Genomic DNA, 13054 nt, shown 5'->3' with positions numbered 1-13054 from the left:
GTGGGATGACCTGAAGGGCTGTCCCCAGGCCACCATGCTGTCCCTGGAGTCTGAGTTGCAGCGGCTACAGGAGGTCAGTGGACACCAGCGGAAACGAATTGCTGAGGTGCTGAACGGGCTGATGAAGGACCTGAGTGAGTTCAGTGTCATCGTGGGCAACGGGGAGATTAAGCTGGTGAGTGGAGAAAGAGGCGGCGCAGCCTTGTTCAGGTCATTCTTGTTCTGGGCACTGGTGGAAGGTGCCAGTGAGACAATCCAGGCCCTCAGGGATACTGGGGAGGGGGGGGTTCCAAAGATCCAGGAAGCACTCCTGCAAACTAGACACAGGAAAGCAGGTAGAGGTTTGCATAGACTCAATTGAAATACACGTTCTAAATCCACACACCAACTGAAATTCACATTGCTGAATAAAGAAGCAGTGGAGATGTGCTTATAGCAGGATTTGGAGATGGGAGCACAAAATTAGGAATGATATATGCAGATCTGTGGCAGTGACAATGACCCATCTGGGTGATCAAGCAGGTCAGTTTGACTACAGAATATCCTGTTGCTCTATAGGATGAAAGAAGGTCAGAATTGGATCCTTAAGCGCAGAGAGAGGGATTTAGTGTGAAATGACAGGTGATACAGAGCTGCTAGAAGTCATCTGGAACATAGCCGTCCCACCCGAGTCCCTGTGTCTGTGGGTGTGTGTGCCTGGGGGCTAGGCCGAGTAGAAGGAAATGGATAAAGGGCTTCCCGGCAGCAGAGAGGCACCTCCTCCCTTGCTTGCTCTCCCACAGCCGGTGGAGATCAGCGGGGCCATCGAGGAGGAGTTCACTGTGGCCCGACTCTACATCAGCAAAATCAAATCCGAAGTCAAGTCTGTGGTTAAACGGTGCCGGCAGCTAGAGAACCTCCAGGTCGAATGTCACCGCAAGATGGAAGTGACTGGACGGGAGCTCTCATCCTGCCAGCTTCTCATCTCCCAGGTGAGTGCGGAGGTCCAGAACCTTTGGGTGCCATGGGAGAGGATGGGCAACTCTGTGCTTATGGGATAACTCCTAGCACCCACGTTTATGTCAAGAGCCTAGGGTCAACTGAAGTCAAGGACAGAAGAGCTGGGGGAAGCATGAGAGGGTCCAGGCTAGAGAAGTGAAGGATTGGGGCATACTGCCCTCTGATCCAAGAGGGTCTAAAGGAAAGGTCTCCAGAGGAATGTCCCTCGACCCTGCATCCCCATGGGAGGTGTAGCAGGAAGGGAGGAGAGCTGGAGCTTATGGAGGTCTGCACTGCCTGGAGTTGGGTCCTTTGCTGCATCCATCTTCTTCCTCTCATGAACCCTCACCCCACCAGCATGAGGCCAAGATCCGCTCCCTGACGGAATACATGCAGAGCGTGGAGCTCAAGAAGCGGCACCTGGAAGAGTCCTATGACTCCCTGAGTGATGAGCTGGCCAAGCTCCAAGCCCAGGGTGAGGCCCTCTTAAACATCCAACCCACCCATCCTGGGATCTAAGATCGCAGAGGGGACAGGGAGGGAAAGTGACAAACATCACAGGAAACCACCCGACAGCACACTCACCAAAGCATTAGACTGAAATCGTGGAGTCCAACTCACATGCTGCTTAGCACACTTTTGCACGTAGCTCATTTTCCATGAACCATAAACCCTCCGTTGTTCTTTGTCCCTGCTGTATGAAATTGGACCATCCTCACCCAGAAGAACATCCCTGTGGGCCCATTCTGGGTAGACGTGCCTTGCTCTGCCTGGAGCTCTGGTCACAATGTGAAGTTCTGTCCGGAGGAGGTAGGTCTAATGTAAGCTGTCTTCCCCTCTGTCCCTCAGAAACTGTGCATGAAGTGGCCCTGAAGGATAAGGAGCCAGACACACAGGACTCCGAAGATGTGAAGGCGAGTGGGGAAGGCATGGGGAGGACTGGGGCCCGGCAGGGCTGTGCTGGTCCTCACTGAGCGGGTGTCTGGGAGTCTAGCTTTGAGCTTGGGGTGGGGTTGTTTGCAGAAGGCCCTGGAGCTGCAGATGGACAGCCACCGGGAGGCCCATCACCGGCAGCTGGCCCGGCTCCGGGACGAGATCAATGAGAAGCAGAAGACCATTGATGAGCTCAAAGAGTAAGAGTTCCCCAGGGCGGCTCATCTCCACCCAGTCCCCTCCCCTTGCTGTGCCTACTCAGATGCTCCCTCTTGCACCAGGATCCGGTTCTTTAACTTCCATGTGTCATTCCCCTGACAATGACCCGACTTTGCAGCCCAACTCCAGGAGGTACAAGGAGTGAGGACTAGTCCCTATCTGCAAGGCTATTCTGATTAGATAGCTCAGGGCCCCTCTGTCATGGAAGCAGTGGCCTGAGTCTGCCTCTGATACCCGAAGGTAGATGCATCAACACTACCAGGACTCACGTGTAGAAGAAGGAAAGTGTTTGAGGAGCTGGGCTTCCCTTTGCCTCTCGCTGACATCTTTTTGTTCTCCCCAATACCTCCTTGCCCTCTGCAGCCTGAATCAGAAGCTCCAGTTAGAGCTGGAGAAGCTTCAGGCTGACTATGAGAAGCTGAAGAATGAAGAACATGAGAAAAGCACCAAACTCCAGGAGCTGACGTGAGTGACGGGTCTGCCTGCAGACCCTACTCAGACATACTGCAGAGGCAAGACACAATCTAGATGTGAATATGGTGACCACAGGAAGCAAGTGCCTCAGAAGAACAGTTTGATGGGGTGGGGAAGGGGGGAAAAAAGGGAGGCTTCTGTTCAATATTAGCAGACATGGAAGGATGTGGGTGATGTTTTGTGACGTGTAAAAAGCAGGTTACAAACAGTAGGAATGGTATAATCCCATAACAGTTATGTGGGATATGCATGCATGGAAGAGTCTGGAAAGATGGACACCAGAATGTTCACGGTGGTTTGATCTGTAAGTAGCAGAATCATGGCTTTTTATGGAACTCATTTACTTATCTTTTTTTTTTCTTTTCTAATTTCTGCACTGTGAACATGGGTAACTTGTGTAATAAATAATAATAAAATATAGATCAAAGGAATGGAGGAGGGAGGAGAGAGGGAGGCAGGGAGGCCCTGAGGGATTCTTCTGTTTCCCTCTTCCTCCAGATTTCTGTATGAGCGACACGAGCAGTCCAAGCAGGACCTCAAGGGTCTGGAGGAGACAGTTGTGAGTGGTTTCCTTCTCTGCCAGGTTAACAGGGTGTGGGTGGAGGGCTTCAGTTCTTCCTCCCGATTTCTTCCTACCCCATTCCTCCTTGCCTTTCTGCAAAGTCAGTCTGTGGCATGATCAGGACGCACCTTTTCCTAAAGGATGAGTGACTCACTTGTCTAGAGAGACTGGAGGGTCCAGTAATTTTGGAGGGGGAACGGTGACCGGGTATTTGGAGGCCCCCAATTTTTCTTCATTGTTTCCAGGCCCGGGAACTCCAGACCCTCCACAACCTTCGCAAGCTGTTCGTTCAAGACGTCACGACTCGAGTCAAGAAAGTGAGTGCCGTCTCGGGGTCTTCCCAGCCCCCATATCCTCCCCCTGTCCTCAGGCTTCTCCAGACCCTGTGGCCTTCAGTGGGGCTGGCTTGGCCTGGTCTGGGTGGGACCTGATTGGCCTCAGGACAGCCACACCTTTCCCCTGCCTCTGTCTCTCATCAGAGTGCAGAAATGGAGCCCGAGGACAGTGGGGGGATTCACTCCCAAAAGCAGAAGATTTCCTTTCTTGAGAACAACCTGGAACAGCTTACAAAGGTTCACAAACAGGTAAGAGTGAGGGTAAGGGGTGAAGAGAACTCTTGAGGCCAGGAGCCTAGGATACCTAAATCTTTGGAGGCCCTCGGATTTAGGAAAATCTACTTGCATGTTTTCCTTACTTTTCCCTTTTCCCTTTCCTACTAATCCCTTCTTTATCCTGTATTTGGTTCCACTTTTACCTTGTTCTTGGTTCTATGCCTGTTTTCCCTTTCCCAAAGCTCCCAGCCTGCCTCTGCTCAAAGTGGAATTCCCCAGGCCTACGCTGTTGGAGGGAAAGGTTGAAACTGATAGAGGTTTCAGAGGCATGGGGCCGTGACCGTACACAGGGGATACTGGTCAGACGTTAGCCAGAGACAGAGAGCAGAGAGACAAGAAGCCAGGAAGCTGGGCTTTCTCTCACGGAGAGGACTCCCTCTGCCTAGGCCTGGGGCAGGCACACAGGGCAATTACATGATGTCCTCAGACGGTCCAACCGGCCCCTGGTCAGGGCCAGTGAAAACTCCTGTGTATTAAGTTGCTGCCTCTCTATCCCCCTCCTTGCTGCTGCGGTTCCTTAGGTGGAAGACTGGGTTTCAAAGGTATGGGGTGGGGAGGTGGAAGGGGCAGTCCAAAGGAGTCAGGACAGGAAATGTTTGGTGCATACAGAGCAGGAGCACCCTGGCTAGTGCCAAATAGCTGAGCCTTGAAGACAGATGCAACAGACTGTCAACTGGCTCTTTTAACTGATTCGTAAAATAAACCCTAACCTATACTTCATTCCCTTCTTTTCGAATCCACCTTAAAATTCGTTTTAAACTCATATTCTCGTTAAACTACAGCTTAAACTTCTTTTCTTCCCAGTGCCATACCCAGCATATATAGTAAATACCCAGTACACCTTCTTATTTTTTTAAATAATGAAGAAAATCCTAGAACTGTGGCCCAATGATAGTCCACAGGGTTTATTTATTTATTTTTTGGACCTGCAGAGGGCTTTAGAACCATCTTTCCCCCTTTACTTATTATAAAACAGTGTGAACAACATTATAGAAAAGTTGAAAGGGAAGAAACATTTGTAATCGGTTTTGCCTTTCTTTTTAATTTCTGTGTTCATTTTCCTTCTTAATCCAAATGCATATTACATTGCTTTTTTTCCCCAATTTTTCATTGTAGTAAAGTACACATAACATAAAATGTATGACCTTTAATCATTTTAAGTGTACCATTCGGTGGCCTTAAATCCATTTGTAATGTTGTGCAACCATCACCACCATCCCTCTCCATAAGTCTTTTCATCCTGTAGAACTGAAACTCCATCCCCATTAAATAATAACTCCTCATTCCCTGCTCCTCCACCCCCTGGCAACCCCCATTCTACTTTGTCTCTATAATTTTGGCTACTCTAAGAATCTCACCTAAGTGGAATCATCTGGGATTTGTCCTTTTGTGACTTGTTCATTTCACTTAGCATAATGTCTTCCAGGTTCATCCACATTGTGGCACGTTTGAGGAAATCACAGGCTGTTTCCTTTTCCCCCATGAAGGCTCTGCCTCTGTTCTAAGTCTCAAAGACCAAAAGCTACTCACCTATAGGAGAGAGGACTCCTAATATCCTACCTCAGGGGACACAAAACTAGAAAGGAAAACATGAGCGATGTAGAAACCTCTCAGTCAACAGAATCTTAAATAGCCAGGGCCATAACCCTATTACAAATTAAGCTAAGTTATTGTCACAGCAAAACATTGTTTATAATCTGTAAATTGTCCAAAATTAAAGGGACAATTCTCCCAGTGTTCCCTGCTGCACTGATTTACCTGGTATCTTCCAAGGCCGGCTCCTTCTGCAATCTGTAGGGTCCTAGTCATTGTGTGGAACCTTGTAAAAAGATCAGGAAGTCTTTTCTGGCTGCAAGGTGGTTGCTACCACGCTGTAGCTTAATTTAAATGGGGAGAGGGACAGCCCAGGAAGTCCTTGAACATGAAGGTAATGAGCACAAATGTTTGTGAGACTTCAAAACATTTTCTTTCCTTCCTATGGGGCGGCCATATGTGTGTGTGTGTGTCTGTGTCTGTGTGTGTGTGTGTGTGTGTGTGTGTGGCGCGTGCGCTCCTGTATTCCAGCTTCTGCTCCTGCTCTACACTGCACCTAACCTGCACTCAGTACCATCTCCACCCTCCAAACTGCTACTGTGCTCTTGCTGCCTCGCCCTGTGCATGCCCACAGAGCCATCTCTGGGGGAGGAGGAGGGGCCTCATTCCCATGGTTGCCCTGGGGCTGTTGGTCTGGCACCAGCTGTGAGATATTGGGGGGTTGGTGGTGTTTAGGAGGAGACTGGAACTCTTGCTATCCCAAGAGTTCTGGGCTACAGAGGAGTTGGCATGTTTTTGCTGCCTGGAAAACGATGTAACTTTTTAATGCCTGACTACCATTTGCTAAAGGGAGAAGGAAAGAACTGGCCAGAACAGCAATTAGGTAAAGGGAATGAGGCCTTTGGAGGAAACGACATGGTCTCCACCTTCCCTGACATGACTTTTCCTTATTCTCTCTCCCACCCGCACCCCCGACTCTGCTGCCTTGTTCGCCTCTCTCCCCGCCTCTTCGCTGGGGCTCATCCCACAGCTGGTACGTGACAATGCAGATCTGCGTTGTGAGCTTCCTAAGCTGGAAAAACGACTTAGGGCTACGGCTGAGAGAGTTAAGGCCCTGGAGGGTGCACTGAAGGAGGCCAAGGAGGGCGCCATGAAGGACAAGCGCCGGTACCAGCAGGAGGTGGACCGCATCAAGGAGGCCGTTCGGTACAAGAGCTCTGGCAAACGGGGCCATTCTGCCCAGATTGGTGAGTGGGGAGTGGGCGTCAGTAGGCGGGGCCGGGGGGAGTTACGGGGGGGATCACCACCTGGGGGAACCCAGCAAATTCCTCAGTGTAACCCCACCCCAGCCTCATCCCACCACCACTACAAAAAAGTAGAAAAGTGAATTACCTTACATGCAACTCAGTTCAGCTGTAGCTAAATGACCTTGCAGGGCAACTGCAAGGTAACAAATAGCCTCTTCACGGTCATTTTCCTTTCTTTGCCGCAGCCAAACCCGTCCGGCCTGGCCACTACCCAGCATCTTCACCTACCAACCCCTATGGCACCCGGAGCCCTGAGTGCATCAGTTACACTAACAGCCTCTTCCAGAACTACCAGAATTTGTACCTGCAGGCTGCACCTAGCTCCACCTCAGATATGTAGTGAGTGACCATGGGCGGGCTGAAGTCCCAACCCAAGGCTCTCTGCACCCTATAAGGCATAAGACTGGGTTAATTATTGGGTGAGACTTAATTCTTTTCCTAAGTAGCTTCATTTCTAACCCTTTCTCAACTTCACACCTTTGATTAGAAGGTGGGCATCTGCCCTCCCAGCCTGAGGCCATGTTTGTTGTCCTCTGGTCTCTGGGGATGGGAGGGGTGGATGGCTTCATCCCTGAGGGTGAGTGTGGATCAGTGGTCCTCGGAACAGTGGAAGGTGGGTGCCAGAGGTTGCATCTCTCTGCTCTGCTCCATCCAGCTTTGCAAACTCCTGTACCAGCAGTGGGGCCACATCTTCTGGAGGCCCCTTGGCTTCCTACCAGAAGGCCAACATGGACAATGGTGAGTGAAAAAGATGGGTAACCAGCCTGTGGGATCCCCAGGGCAAGTTGAAAAGTATCAGAAAAGTAAGTGACCCTGCACCTACAGCTCAAACACTGCATCCCTTCAGGGTCTTGGACGCTTGGAAGTGGATTCCTCCGGTCACGTGCCTGTCCCAACCCTTACCTTCCTTTCCCCTTCTCCTCTCCTCTGTGAGGGCTCAGGGAGGCTTTTTCTCAAACAAAATAATGATGCAGATTGGGGTAGTTGAAGACGAGTGCCACAGATCCAGATGGCAGCTATGTTCCCAAGACACTTAGCTTTTTCTCCAAGGGATTAGGATGAGAGAGGGTTTGAGGAGACTGTTAGTAACACCCAATCTCTTTTTTCCTTCTTCCAATCTTGTGTCCTCCATGATGTTGTCTTCAGGAAATGCCACAGATATCAATGACAATAGGTACGCCGGTTGCCACTGCTCTTGGGCTCTCTGGGTGGGACCAGAAGAAATGGTTACATTTTCCTCATGCCTTACTTAGAGGTTTGCTGGAGACTTTGGGGAAAGGAGGAGGAAGTGAGAACCATTCTCGCCATCACTGTGTTGTCCAGGAGGTCCAGTCATCCCCTGCCTTGGTGTAACACTGTCCCCTCCTCCAATTCTCCCTGGGGTTCCTCCCCATGCCAGCTATGGGGGCTGGGAGAAAGCGCCACGGACATCTGATGACCTGGGTTTCCCTCCTACTTTGGGGAACTTTGTGACCTGGGGCAAGTCAGCTCTATCTCTCTGGCCTTGATTTGCACTGTATTCCTGCCCTTCGTTATCTCACAGGGATGCTGAGAGAGCAAAGTGACAGGAATGATGTCTTTTATACGGAGCTGACAATGCTGTGATTATGCTGGGTCTCTTCTTCCAGGAGTGACCTGCCATGCGGCTACGAGGCTGAAGACCAGGCCAAGCTGTTCCCTCTCCACCAAGAGACGGCAGCCAGCTAATCTCCCACACGGGCTGCTGCATACCTGCACTTTCAGGTAGTTTCAGGCCGCTTCCTCTGACCAGCTCAGGTTGCCTCCTTTCTTGCCCTCAGCTTCGTTTCTCCTGCTTTTTTAAAAATCATCTCAAAACTTTTACTATATAGTTGTCCCTCAACTCCCGCTGTCCCCTCCCAGGGGCTACATCAGAACTGCCCGGTGTCCCCTAGGCACTGGCCTCCCCTCCCCCCTTGTGCTTGGCCATAGTGGGAACCACAGTACTGCCTTTCTGCCACTAGGGGTCGCTGCAACATGTCAAAAGAAGTGGGCAAGGGCAGTGTCCATCTAGAGCCCCAACACAGGTCACAGAACCTAGTAGTTATTAGGAGACCTTGGGAGATCTCTGTGTCCTATACTCATATCTGTATATGTCACCAATGAGCTTTAGCAAATGCCCCAGGAAGTCTAACTTTTTGTTCCTCTAGCTGCTGTATCAGCACTCCCCTACAATCTTTCTAGTGGAGGTGGAAAACAGCTGCGTGCCCACCTCCAAGCCCCACCTTCACCTCTGTCCTCGGTCCCCTCCCCTGTTCCCTGTGCTCTCCTAGCAGCACAGGCACCTTCCTGGTTCTTGTGTGTCACCAGGCTTCTCGCCAGGGTTGCTTTATGGCTCAAAACGGGCCCTGGGATCCTGTTTTATTGTCCACCTTGGATCCTTGGAGAACGAGAAACGAGAGAACATGGCCAGTCTCCTAGTGGGCGGCATCCAAGCTGAGCCCTCTCGAGGGGTTTTCCAGAGTAATAGGCCAGGCACACGCAGGCAGAAAGGCATGAGAAGCAAGCAGTAGGAATGGGGGAGGAAGAGTTAGGGAAGGCCTGCAGGTGGAGGAGCAGGAGCTGGGAGGGTGGCGTCTGGTTGTTGATATCAAAGGAACAGGACTGTAAACCCAAGTTGGTACAGATGCCACCCTGTTCCTCTTCAGTAACCGGGCTGCAAGGTGGTTCCTCACAACCTCTTTCTCTTTCTTCCCCAGTTTCTAAGAGGGACTGAGGCCTCTTCTCTCAGCATGCTGCAAACCTGTGGTCTCTGATACTAACTCCCTCCCCAGTCCTTGTTGTTCGACTGTACTATGTTTGATGTCTTCTCTTACTCTGTATCTCTTTGTACTCTGTATCTATATATCAAAAGCTGCTGCTATGTCTCTCTCTTCTCTCTGTCATACTCTCTAGTATCTAATGATGTATTTAGCAATTTCTAAGCATAGTATACCCTCCTCATTTGGGGCCATAGGGAGGAGGGTCAGCGTTTCTTCTTTCTCTCATATATGCATCTCTCACACTGAATGGTGTTAGTCACGGAGATGATAAAAGGAAAATGGGAGCTAGAGGGCTGTGATCCTTCACAAACACACACACACATGCACGCACACAAAGCCTTAAGCAGAAGAATGTCTTAGCGTCATGAGAAGATACAGAAATAGACTCTTCCTCCCTCCTCTTCCACATTTAGCACAGGGGAGGGTAAAGTGGAAGGACTGCTTAAATTATATGGTGAATTTTCTTCAGACACCCCTCACCCAAACGGAGGGGTTCTGGGTGTGCACCTCTGCCCCCCAAGGTCTGCCTTTTGCCTCCCTCTTCCTGTGCCCCCTGGACAACCAAGAACATGGCTTGCTCAAGGGACCACTTCCCTTTCTCCTCAAAACTCCTTTTGATACTCTCTACCCCAGAGCTCATGACCAGAACCCAAAGCTGCTTAAAATTATTTTGAAAAATTAAGGAGGCCAACCCATTTCCAACAATCTGTCAAATGGTTGCTCATCTGTCCACGGTGATAGTTATAGCCAAGCGTAAGCAAAATGATTCCTTCTTTGGCTTTGGGGGTAAACAGACTGGAAAATTCCTAAGTATTTTTTTGCCACAGTGATGGGCTGGATTCCTTTCTCTGTCCCATATTGGGCTGTATGTTCTTCCCATCTCCACCTTTTGGTTTGGGGGCTTCCAGTTCATTGGCAAAATAGGTATCTCGAAATGCCTTCCTTTCAAGCTGGAGCCTGACTTTTCCCCGATGATACACATTAAAAAATGTTTTTTTCCGAAAAGAATTCCCTCTATAATGTCCTCATCTGGTATTAAGTGCACTTTAAAGAAAAGGGCAGGGCAGATTTTCCAGAGGTGGAGGAGCCCAAGGGCTTGACCCAGGGGGCTCCCCCACTCCCTATGGAATTGACAGGACTATTGTTTTGTTTTCTATCCTGTCCTACCACATGGTGCTAAGGTGGCTTTCCAGGTAACTGCAGGGATGGAGAGTGGAGGTCACAAGGAAGTCCAAATCAAGAAATATAACCTGGTGTCCAGATAGCCAGTCTTATGTGGGATGGAAGAACAGGGTAGCAGGGCAACCCATCACCTAGGTTCTAAGTCAGGAAAGAGAAGCTCAGTGTGAGTGTCAGCTGGTAAATACAGCCTGTATTGGCCTGTGACTCCTTCAAAGAAAAAAGTCCTTTCTCCCTTTACCTGTTGGGCCCTTTTTAGCAATTAAGGAGAAATGCAGGGAAAAAATATATATACCAGAGGGGTGTAGAGTAAATCCAAGGCGGTGATATTCAAACATTTTTCAGAACCAATCTCATATAGAACGCTGATATAAAAGAATAGCTAAAAGTGACGCAGACCTGGGCAGTTTGCATTTTTGTTGTTTGGTGGAAAATGCTTCACTAGTTGAGGAGCCCTTGAACAGTCCTTAAGAGACCCCAAGGATTCTGTAGAGTAGACTGAAAACCACTGCTCTGAGGAAAGGGGTTCAATCTGGCTCCCCTGCCCCAAGCAAAGGGGGAAAGGGTGGGGTTGGTGAGCCACGCTGTCTCCAGACGCAAGCGGAGAGGAAGGAAGATACCTGTGCACCTGGAGACTTGTGCTAAGATCGGCCAGCAGGGCACCCAAGAATCCAGTGGGCTTTATGTAATCTTGCCACCAAATGACTCTTTTAAAACACAGAAGAAAATGTGAAGGTGTAGGGCAGATGAGGAGAGAGGTGACAGAGGGAACAGCCTTCTCTTTAGCAAGATGTAAGGGAAATATAATTCACTTACATAAATAAGAAACGACACACACACAAAGCCTTCACCAGAAGCTTCACTCCACATCCTCCTCCTCCCCCTCCTCCCACCCCCCTCACCACATTCCTTTCAGAGAGCCAGGGTCTCCACAAGGGGCACCTGGCCTGCCCCCTCACATCTGCCAAAATGTTGCATGCCAGCGTGGAAGACAAACCAAACTGCACCAACCCCAGTGTGTATTTACTTGATGTACATAGATACCTTTAAAATAAAATAAATTCAATGATGGCTCTCCGGTGTTGTAAGTCTTTATCCCTCCCCAGTCTCACTCCCTTCCCTGCATGTAATGGCATTATGACAGTGTGGGATATATCCTTCCAGGTGTTTTTCCATATATTTACACGCAGGTTTTTTTCCCCACTTGACAATATGTCCTAGAGATCTTTTCATGTCAAGATACATATTTACCTCATTAAAAAAATACATGATTTTTCATAAACTTATCCTATAATTTATTCAACCATTCCACTATTGGTGGACATCTATCTAGGTTGTTTGTAATTTTTAACAAAAAATGGTATCCTGTTTTCTTCATTGTTTTCCCCAGACCACCCTCAGCCCCAGCATCAATTCCATCCCTCTAGCACATCTGCATCCCTCCCTCGCCAAGAGCTCAGCTCTCTTGTCCCAAGATTGTTTACCACAATCACCCTTCTAACCCCCATTTTAGAGCATAGCCCTACCTGTCTTCTCTGCTCTTACTTCAAAGTTTCTGAGATAAGTGGAGAAAACCACACAACCAAAACACTGGGGCAATTAAAAACAAAGAGCCCCAGAGGTAACTGGACCTTTGGTGCTGGTTTAACGTTCCTTCTGTGTGTCCCCGCTGTTTTCTCTCCCACTCTCCAGAGCAGCTAGTCTAAACCCTCACTCCTCAAGATCCCTTCTCACCCTCCTCTCTTAGGCAACAACTTTGTCTGTTTTAGAGGGTAAATTAAGGTGACTGTGTGAAATTCTTCATCTCCCCCCCCCCCACCTACACACTTACCTCTGTCTACACAGATCCCTTTGCTTTCTCCCGTCTGACAAGTGATAAATCTCCCTTCTCTGGACTAAATCAAGGCCCTTCTAGATCTTCATTCCTGAGGTACTTACAAAGACTCAATATATAAAATAACTAATGAGAACCTACTGTATAGCACAGGGAACTTTACTCAGTGCTCTGTGGTGACCTAAATGGGAAGGAAATCCAAAAAAGAGGGGATATATGTATATGTATAGCTGTACAGTAGAAACTAACACAACATTGTAAAGCAACTATACTCCAATAAAAATTAAGAAAGAAACTAAAACAAAAAATATATAAAATAACTAAAAGTGATGCAGACTTGGGCAGTTTGCATTTTCTTCGTTAACTTCTGTCTCAGTGATTTCTTCCCTTGTCCTTGGTAAGGTCTCCCTTAAAAGTGTGTTTTACTGTGTTTCTCTATAAGCCACCCCCCACCTTGTTTTCTCACAACCAAATTTCCTGATGAAGTCCCACGCTTCCCTTCCCCACTTCCTCACCTCCTATTCATACCTCAGCCCACCTGGATCTGGCTCTTGTTCTGCTGAAAGTGCTTTCCAGAGGTCACTAGTTGCCAAAGACAGTGGGCACTTCTCCTTCCATGTCTTGCCTCACCTTCCCATGACATT

At 49.0% G+C, this 13054-nt stretch overlaps 1 protein-coding gene across 2 annotated transcripts in view; it reads left to right on the top strand.

Moving 5' to 3' along the window:
* KIF5A (kinesin family member 5A) overlaps nt 1-11642 on the top strand; it is a 32947-nt gene extending 21305 nt beyond the window's left edge. For both annotated transcript variants that reach the window (XM_057556294.1, XM_007179678.3), the window contains exons 15-29: nt 29-175; nt 783-971; nt 1336-1453; nt 1828-1892; nt 2002-2111; nt 2494-2595; nt 3103-3163; nt 3412-3483; nt 3646-3750; nt 6341-6557; nt 6803-6956; nt 7273-7355; nt 7764-7791; nt 8246-8360; nt 9335-11642. In XM_057556294.1, the coding sequence (XP_057412277.1) occupies nt 29-175; nt 783-971; nt 1336-1453; nt 1828-1892; nt 2002-2111; nt 2494-2595; nt 3103-3163; nt 3412-3483; nt 3646-3750; nt 6341-6557; nt 6803-6956; nt 7273-7355; nt 7764-7791; nt 8246-8324 (1530 nt within the window). In that variant the 3' untranslated portion in view covers nt 8325-8360; nt 9335-11642. The remainder of the gene's footprint in view (nt 1-28; nt 176-782; nt 972-1335; nt 1454-1827; nt 1893-2001; nt 2112-2493; nt 2596-3102; nt 3164-3411; nt 3484-3645; nt 3751-6340; nt 6558-6802; nt 6957-7272; nt 7356-7763; nt 7792-8245; nt 8361-9334) is intronic.
* Nucleotides 11643-13054: the final 1412 nt, after the last annotated feature.

The sequence above is a fragment of the Balaenoptera acutorostrata genome, chromosome 11 (genome assembly GCF_949987535.1).
Source record: "Balaenoptera acutorostrata chromosome 11, mBalAcu1.1, whole genome shotgun sequence".
Lineage (NCBI taxonomy): Eukaryota > Metazoa > Chordata > Mammalia > Artiodactyla > Balaenopteridae > Balaenoptera > Balaenoptera acutorostrata.
The sequence above is the reverse complement of the archived record's forward strand: the minus strand, read 5'-3'. Positions and strand labels throughout refer to the sequence as shown.